We start from the raw sequence: 10,338 nt of genomic DNA, 5'->3' as shown, positions 1-10,338 counted from the left end.
ATATATATATATATATATATATATATATACATAGTTACACAGTAACATATAGTATTATATAAACATTATACATGTATACTGTAATACATTTTAGAACAATTACAATTATATAGTAACAGTTACTGTACTAGCTAGCGAATATAATAATGTAAATAATTAATTTGTAGTATCATAATATTCATGATTATTTATATTTATTTATGATTTATCGCATCGATAATTTAATTATAACATGTTGGAAGGCGTGATCTATTCCTTATACATAAAGTTTTAATTTAATTAATTATTTATCGTTATATTAAATAACATTCTGTTTTTATTCTGAGAGCTGCCAATAGAATATCGGCCGATAATCGGTTTCCTTTGTATTGTATACAATGCTATTTCGTAACGCAACAGCGAGCGCTTACCAAGAAGAGGCCGACCAATTCCGGTGCAAATCACCGAACAGGAAATAATCGAATGCAACTAAACGCGTATTCCACTACGTAGTGTTTGACATGCGTAGATTTGTCGGCTCTGCGAATTTTTTTCATTACGAACGTTTAGAATGGAAAATTTTAAAAGTTTAAATTTTAAATTTTAAACTGGCACTTTTTTAAAATTCCAATTTTTCGATTCTGTTTAAAAATCTTTTTATTTTACTATTTCTAAATTTCAAATCTGATATCTCTCGAGGTTACTTATTATTTTATTAATAATTCAAACTTTTTTTGAAAAACTGTTTTTTGAATTATGTTATTATTGTGTTGTTAGCAAATGAGCGATAATCTCTATAAAAATATATATAATGCTACCTCAAGAGACACTTATAGATTTAAAATGTATTTATTATTTGTGTGTGTGTGTGTGTGTATGCGCGCGCGCGCGCGTGGTGCGTGTCATTCTTAAAAAAAATTTTAACATGAGGACAAAGATTGGCGAAGATCTCACGATTGTTAAAACTATGGCACACAAAAAACTCAAGCAGTAAGTAAGACATAAGCAATAAGGAAATTAACATGTTGGATTTGCTACTGCTTACGTTTTCTACTGCGATTAGCCATTTTAAGTTTTTTTAAGTGTGCCATGGCCGATATGTTCCCGTAGTGAAAAAATTTAGGGCGGTAAGATAGCTGAAAATCAATCGCTTTAGATATAGAATGGATGGCACTGAGGTAAGAAAGCAGCTCGGCGAATCACCTGATCACAGATTAGGGTACCACACGACAGATGATGTGTTTGCGTGTGAGTTTATGACGCGGCTGACATCGTGCTCGTAAGAAATTTCCTGGTTTCGTGCTTTCCATTTTCGATATGAATTTACAACGGAGATAAAACAAGGCTAAGAAAAGCGTTAAGCGGAACTATAATACTCCGCCATAAAGCCAATCGACCGACCTCAGAAGTGAGACTCGATTCACTCTTACCATTTACAACATTGTGTCGGCCGATGCTGGTTGCAATATACATATAATCAGCATCGAAATTATTGCAACGTTTTGTGTTACGTATTAATGTTAATGGAGGTCATATTTCCATCATAAAATTGTTTAACATAAAATGGCTTTTTCTACACATCTAGATAATATATATACTATATAGATAAAGAGTACCATAATGACATTTAAAAAGAACAGTTTGAAGTCTTGAAAAATGTGTTTAAAAAAGTCTATAATAATATTTTATGATAAAGTAAAAATCTAGTTTTCTCGATTTAATACCATTCTCAATAAATTTTCCGCATTCCATAAAAATTGAAAATACTTATTTAAACATTTGCTTACGTTTAATAAAGTTATATCGAGCGTAAAAATTAAAAATTGCTACAATATCCCACTTTTGATTATAACTAAAAAAGTTTCAAGCCATTCTTCCTATTCTTTATATCCATTTATTATTATACACATAGTCTAAATGTAGACGGATAAGGCGAAAAAGAAAAGCGTATAGAATAATTAGTGGTAGACGGAAACGTCTACCAAAGTGTAAAAAGAATCATGAAGACCATCAGGCAAAACAAAAAAGAAGAAGTTCAAAGGCGGACAAATGAAGACTTACACGCCGCCAACCTCGCAAAACACGAATTGCTTCAACCCTCCACCTCATCCTTTCCTTCACGTCTTACTTCCTCACGAGGGTGTAAACCGCCACTACAGAAACGACACTTTCATATTTCTCAGTTCCTCTTATCACTATCTTCTCTCAATTTCTATTTATCCTCTTTTCAACCTCTTTATTCCTTTATTCCTCCGCTTTATTTTTCGTTTTACAGAATTTCTTGATTCTACCATAATTAATCATCCTACTGTCGTTGTCGAATCAATCAAGAAGTTACTATGTGAAGTATTAAGTACCGGAAAAAAAGTTTTGTTTTTTAAAATGACTTTTATAAAGCGAATGCGACAATCAAACGTATATCTATCACATATAAAATCGCTCTTTTATGATACTCCATCATTTTCCGATATTATGATCTTTATTGCGTTTGCAGATGCCCTCTTAAATTACGTAGCAGCTTTCCTCCTCAAATGGTGAACAAACATTTTTCTCCTACCTAACGCAGGCACATAATATACACAGGTGCCCGCAGGTCAGATTGATGTACATGCTGAGTCTCCCACGCGGACTATGCATACACGAATGAACGGTGGATACGCATTGCTGCTTGCTATTCTATAGGGTGCTCCGAGTACAAGTGTTCAGATCGTAACAAACGATGAAGAAATTACATCAATAAAATAAACACCTTCACTTTTCACGCACGTTTATCACAAAACGATATTTTGCATTTTTCGATTTTTAATTACCTATTTCTATTTTCTAATCTTGTAGGATTTATCGTATTATCATTATGAATATCATTTAATAATTTACACATCCATTTATTACCGAGATTCTTTTGTAGCGTTTAAAAGAAATAATCTTATTTTCAAAAATCTTAATGCTTAAGTATTTCACACAGTGTGAATTTATATATATTCAATTCTGCAAACCGCGCGTCGAAATCTTTTTCGTTTTAAAACGCAATCATGAACTAGAATAGTTCACAGTATTAAATTGGCAAGCAATTTAATAATTTTGTTAATACGCATTTCTTTTAGCATCATTAAAAAAACTTTAGAAACAGAAGAAATAGATTGCATCTAAAAGACAACAATTTTGGCAATTGACAAATGTTTTTTATTATACCAAGGAAAGATTTGAAGAGAAGACTATGTCTCGCGAAAAAGGAAGCAAAACAAATCAGGTAAATGGCAAGAAAGTCTCTTTAAGAATACACCTCGAGAATACATAGCCGGAACATAATGCACGCGCGCGAGAATGGTGAATATTTTAAGTACGTTTTACGAGAACAATTTACTCGAGGAAACAAAGAACGCGCCTTCGTCACCTGTTCGAATCACTGCGCTTCTATCCACGTCACCCTGTAGACTGCGTGGAAAACTCTGACACGCACACACGCGCCGCGTTTGCTCGGTACGCACGCCATTGTCCCTGGCAGTCTGTAATTTACTAACTACGCATCTATTGTGCATCGCCACTCTGTTTGCTGCAACACCTTGCTCTGCCTTTCTTTACACCGCCTGTAGCTCTTCCTCCGCCCATTTGTCCCTTCTGAACCTATTTCAATCGGGAAACAATGTTTCTAATGCGTTTCCTGCTTATATCTCAAATTCTGAGTTTAACCTGTCTTTCTCTTTTTCTTTATTTCTTCAATAATAATAATCTTTCGCAGATAACATTCTTATGTAAAGAACTTTAAATTTCAATCTAACAATAAGTGATCATTAGCTGTCGAACAAGATAAAAGAATAATCTGTTTTTTTTTGTTTTTTACTATGATAACCCGACTTTATATATCATATTCAATTTTATATATCAATTTTAGTAATTTGACTGATTTACTCACCTTGATAAAACGCTTGGCTTTGGTCAAAAGACCCAACGTGGTGTGTCTCGAGGTTTCAGGCCCGAGTGGCACTAGCAGCTTCAGCTTCTCAAGACAAGTCCTAAGATGGGCTCTCCTATAACAGAAAAAAAAATACTACCGTCATTAACTGCAACAGTTCAAGTCTTTCGCTTTTTGCATATTATTCTGTGAAAAATTTCTGGTTAAAAATCAGAAGATTCTGACCAAATCAATCAGAATTCTCATTATCTCAACTAGAATCCCGAATACTAGAATAGATTCAATCAGAAAATTCTGATTTATTCTGATTATTTCCATCAGAATTCTTATTAATACAATCAGATTTTTTTTCTGTATTAAATTACTCTTATTATAAATAATTGAATTGCACTTTTACGTACCATTCTATTAGTCTTATCTCTATGGATAATCACTGATATCAGTGCCAAGCATGCCACTGATAATCAGTGAATGAAATGTGAGATCCCTAACCTAACTCATCTTTATTATGTGATCTGATCTAACTAACCTTGTTTTAGTGCATAAATTTAATGAATGTAGTATTGAAAAATTGAAATTAATATGCAAATATCAGTAATTTAGTTAATTCAAACATTTTTATTAGTAATATTCAAACATTTTTCCTTTTTTAATTAAATTTCACTGATTATCAGTGTCAAATATACCACTGAGTAATTAGTGAGTAATTAGACTATCCATTGATTCAGATTTAGAGAGTAGGCAATTATCGCCAAAATATAAAAATCTTTTTGTTAAAATAATATCTTAATTATCGTGAAAAAATAGCTAAAAACATCTATTTTCGGCGAAATGCAATGTCGCGAGGATACGTGCATATTATCGCATGTACCAAACACGTGCCATTAGCGGCATTTAATTATAAGTTTACGATTGCTTTATAGTCACCATTCTGGAAAATAAAGATTCCGACGACTATAATGGAAGAATGAGACCACGGAAATTTCGAATTAAGATGAATTCACACAAAAACGAAATGTTAAAACAAAAGAAATAGATAAAAAGAAATTTAAAAAATAATGAAAAAGGAAATTTGTCGCTTTCAAAATTAAGTTGTTATACTTCAATCTCTTTTTTTCATCATCGAATATTTCATCGGAAAAGAATTTTTCTTATATGCATGATATATGTGAATAGAGCTTAAACCCATCCAGAAAGAGAATGACGCGTTTGCACATACACTTTACGAGAAACAATAAGCCCGCTCTAGCTTAATGACGTCATTAAACGGTATTATGCCCCGTGAGCTGCAGAGTGGACATGTTTTAGCCGTAAATAGACGCGTTTCTATCTACATAGCCTTACTATGTCTCCTCTCTGGACATGTACACGATGTATATAAGTACAAGATATATCTGTAATACTGATTAGGCTTTCATCATCTTCTTTAGGATATAATTTTCCTTCGAACTCTTAAGGATATCTGGAACTATTAAAGATAATCACTATTTAAATTAACAACATTATATATTCTTGTAATTAAAATAAAAATTTGAAATAAATAAATCTTCGATGTTTTTCACCTTTATTGAGGTTAAATTCAAATGCCATTGCAGAGAATTAAAATATCGTGAAAGAATATCTGTAAAAAGTACGTTTTTCAAGAACACTATATGGTGCCTGCCATTTTCGATCAACAGCAACATTTTTGTGACAGGGGAAGGGCAATGGAGGAGAGGAGTAGAGAAGCGATCCTTCAATCAATGGCAGCGTGTGACAGCGGCATTATGAAATTCCTTTACCAGTAGGGGTTACCCTGATGAATAAATACTTCGCACGGAATTCCCGCGCGTTGGAGTCGTTGGGGTAGTTCGGCAAAGACGCGGTTACGGCAGACCCGCGGATCGGGGTATATATGTGGAAGATTGCCCTCAAAGGGAGAATGCCTTGGAGACGCAACGAGCGGCAACAGTCGAATATTAGTCGATAATTCGCCCGCAAAATCACCAAGCGGAAAACGAGTAATTCGCTACACTGTTTGTTTCATTTTCTATTTCACGATTTCAAGATATCTGATATCTTTTCCTTTTAATCGAGGATTTCAAGATATACTGAAATTTAAACAATTTACTCGATTTAGTCGCAAAATGGAACTAGCTGCGCTTGAGGCGACTTATATTAAGCGCGAACAACGTTGCGTAGCCAAGCCTGGCGGGAGCAATGGCCGGCCATGAGTTAGATCGCTTTAACAGCCGCCTGTAAACAGCCTCGTAACTTCTCCTCCGATATCTTTCCCCCTCCCCCTTTCTTCTGTCTATCTATCCATCCCATTACACTGCTGCATCATCATCCCCCTTATTTCATATTCGTCTTTCATCCTCTATCTCTTTTTATTTCCATGTCCTTGTCTTTATTCTGTCCTTCTTTCTTTCTTTCCTTTTCCTTTTCATTTTTTTTTATCTTTACCTTGCTCTATTATACAATTAATTCTCAATGCTAAAATTTCTCTATAGTTTATAATTATGCTACCGTATTGATTCCAGTTACATTATTTATATCCACATAATATGATTTATTGCGACATTGAATCGTAAATATCTATCTATTTATTCTAACAATAAAAATTCTGTATAACTTATTAATTTTTATTAATCTAGTGTTCTGATTCTAAAAAATCAAGTTATTCTTTTATTTGTGAACAATTATGTATTAATTATGTAAAAATTTTTAGTTTTATAATCTAGCTATTAAACATTGCATATTTATTGCTTCTACAATACTCGTAGACAATTAGTTTTCAATCTATCTAAATTAAGGATAACTTGTCATTTATATTCTATTAAAATATGGCATTGATCTAAAAAAAATAAAAAAAATAAAAAAAAAGATAAAGAGTTAAAAGTTACTTCGATGTAATTATATAAAATACTGCAAAGAGATATCGAAATATTCTGGATATATTGGAGGGAGGAGAATAAAATTAAAATTTATTACTTTTAAAATATAGTAAACATAGATTTGCTCACAAAATAAAATCAAAAGTAACGTTTTCAACGCGCAAAGCTGTATAAACAAATATGGTAAAATATATAATATACATATAAAAACAATTAATTATGCTCCATTAATCATTATTTATTACTCCAGAAGCAAATAAATACCAAACAAATTCTTAACTCCCATTTTCGATACCTTAGATATCAATTAATTAAGTCCAATCGGTTTTTTATTAAATTACTATTAAACGACGGAATTTTCTCAACTCCAACATTCTCAAATTTTTGGTAAAATTAGTATCCTTGATTAATCGGGCATTAAACCCAAAGGAAAGGTCGACCATTCAAGGAAATCGAGCTTTCGTTTGAGAAGGGATTCGGGATAGTTTAGCAATTCATTAGGATGGACACTCGAGAGTCGAGACTTAGGCGAACTTGGACTTCCTTCAACTGGCGCTCATTCTATACAGAGATCGGACAGAGAACGAGAGAAAAGGAAGAGAGAGAAGCAACTAGAAGCATTACTGCAAAATACTGTTTGTAGACACAAGCGAAATGGGTCTGGCTTAATTAAACTGTATGCAGCTTCCCAAAACAGGATTCCATTTAAAGCTGAGTTTTGCCTCAGATCTCCGCAAGCTCCTTTTCGCGGAAGATTTTTTCTCGTCTCTTATCTTTGACCCTTTCAATTAATCGCGCACAGTTATAATTTCAATCGTACCAATGTGACTCAATGTGAGATAAATATTTACATTTATGACAAAATGATTAGTTCTGAATATGACATTTTTGTAAGTCTTTTCGTAATCTTTATGAATCGATTATGAAAATCGATTATAATAGTAGTAATTTTAATCTCAGTAATTTTAATACTGCAGAAGAAAATGTACTAATTAAAACGGATTATTGTATGTAAAATATTGTAATTTTTCAACAGCGCTTTTATAAAGCTAATTCCATCGAATAATCATTAAATGTTACGTACAGATATCAATCTTTTACAAATATACAACGATACAACTTTTACGAAACATTCGACATTTTTAAAACAAATTTATAAAAATGTAGAGAAAATTGTTAAATCTCTCTCCAATCATTTTATTAACCGTAACATTATTATATGTTAAAAATATTTCATAGAAATATTATATCAAATACTAAGGAATAATTATATTAAGAAAGATGTTACATCAAAAAATATCGATTAAATTAACGTACAAAAATTACAGAGTAAAAGTCTTGATATGCATTGTGTGGAACACCCGGTATAGTTGAGTCTACACTCACATGGGTATTCACTGGCATGTGTATATGCATACGGACAGCTGTGTAATGCTGGTTTCGCTTAATTAAGCTGTTTCTAGTTGTGTCGAAATCCTTAGTGAACGACAAAGGCGAGTCCGCACGTGCCTTCATTAGACTCCCTCAATTCGGAGTAGCAAATCCTGAGACCAGCTCGATCCTATGCCCGAGGGATTTAGAGATAAATGCATGTCCTCTTCGGTATTGGGAATGTATTACTTTATCCGTTTCCTATGCTGTAAAAAGAATACAAGACCGAAAATTCATGCGTCATTTAAATAAAACATCCCCTGGTTCTGCCACATTAAGTTAACTTCATAGCGTTACATATTACGTGTATGAAACGAGAAAAAAAGCATAAATTGACAAAAAAACGGCGTATACTCAAATAGAAACGCTGGCCAATTGCCACCTTATTTTTAAAGTCGATGGCATAGAAGAGCATTATTCTTCTGTTCTCTCCCGCGCTCGTAACACCCCCTTTCTCTCTGTATCTGCGGTTTTAGATCACATCTCCCCCGGCAACTTGATCTTGACCTTTCGAACCCCGTACGTGATTGCGCCGGCTATTTCTCCTCGTATATCCCTTCTCTTCCTTTATCCCTTTTCTTCCTCGTCCTCTTCTGTTCCTCTATACAACTTTGTTTTATATCTTCTTCGTATCAATGTAAGTTATGCTCAAAATGTAACCAGAGATAGTTTTCTGCCAAAATTATTTTTGCTGAATCTAACAGCATTTCTTGTATTAGTCCTATAAAATTTTCAATTCAATTTCTCATATATTATATATTCACGTTCCTTCGTCCCGCTCCGGAAAGTTTCGAATTAAGAAAAAACGCATTGACGAGTCGTTTTGTTTTTTCCGGGGACAAGGATAAAACTTCGTTGATCATAAAATTTGGAGTCTCGGAAGTTCCTTTCTCTTCTTCTCTTCTACTAGCTCAATAAAACTTTCATCGCGCTTTAAAGTCTCGTTTGGAATCCGTCGAAGGGACAGCAAACCGGAAAACTTCTATCTTTCTCAGCGATATTGTATTTCAAATATAGTTCAACCCTTTTGGCCTTCATAATACATTTCTTTCATTTTAAATGCCGAAGGTGCGAAGACAAGTACATAATAAAAAAAGACTAATATGATTAACTCTTACATTCGAAAAGTAAGAATTAACTTGGCGATTCATAATGTGCGCCAAATGCAAGAAAAGTATTATGCGCGTAGCGAAAAGTATCCGAAATTTTGAAACAAACGCTTATCCGCTTTATTCGCATTCGTTGCGCAGTCACACAGTTTCTCGCCAATGATAAAATCGCGCGGTTATCCTTCATGACTTATTCAACGCATGACTCGAACGTAAAGCTTTTCCCGTCTCCCACCTTACCGATGTATCCATTCTAGTATTTCCGTATCCTCGATCCAAGATCTTTCTCTTCTTAATACGGCACAGAAGAAGCAGAGGTAGAAATACAAGTAACCAGAATGTATTAGATTCCTGTTAAATTCATCCAGTGAAAAATTGCACAGCTTTAAAATCACAGATTTCAATCGATCAAAATTATCGCCTTTAGATTTAATACTCTTTAATACTGAAGTAGAAAAAAAATCAGAGGTATATATATAAATTCACACACAGAAATATTTAAGCTCTAAAATTTTTTTTATAAAATCTTATTAAAAATTTCGATCGAAAATTAGGATTTTCTTTTATTTATAAGTGTAGAAAAAATTTTTTGTTTCCAAAACTAATTGTTTCTAAATTAATTATTGAAAGTAGAACTTAATAAAAAAAGAAAAACTTTCATACTTTTTACATCATCAATATAAAATATTGTATAAAATATAAAATAAACCGCATGAAGACAATAAAGCATACAAACCGCAATAATAAAATTATAATAAATTGTAGTAAAAAATATGACCTACGTCAAACGACTATTCGTACATTATTTATGGACAATTTTCTTCCGGTTTGGGTCAGGTCAGGTAAGAGGGACAAAAGTGCACGATCATCACGAGTTATGGTTACGAGCTGCACGCCGCGATTAGACGATTAGAACCTCGTGAACATTATCTGTCATTATGGACGTAACGAGGCTACACACACACACACACACACACACACACACACACACACACACACACACACACACACACACACACACACACTACTC

General features: G+C 33.2%; 1 protein-coding gene across 1 annotated transcript in view; it reads right to left on the bottom strand.

Moving 5' to 3' along the window:
• LOC105626231 (max dimerization protein 1-like) overlaps window positions 1-10,338 on the bottom strand; it is a 37,286-nt gene that overhangs the window by 7,719 nt on the left and 19,229 nt on the right. The window contains exon 4 of the mRNA XM_012207536.1: window positions 3,893-4,007. Within this exon, the coding sequence (XP_012062926.1) occupies window positions 3,893-4,007 (115 nt within the window). The remainder of the gene's footprint in view (window positions 1-3,892; window positions 4,008-10,338) is intronic.

Source organism: Atta cephalotes, assembly GCF_000143395.1.
Source record: "Atta cephalotes unplaced genomic scaffold scaffold00005, whole genome shotgun sequence".
In the NCBI taxonomy this organism is placed as follows: domain Eukaryota; kingdom Metazoa; phylum Arthropoda; class Insecta; order Hymenoptera; family Formicidae; genus Atta; species Atta cephalotes.
This window is presented reverse-complemented; position numbering and strand designations above follow the sequence as displayed.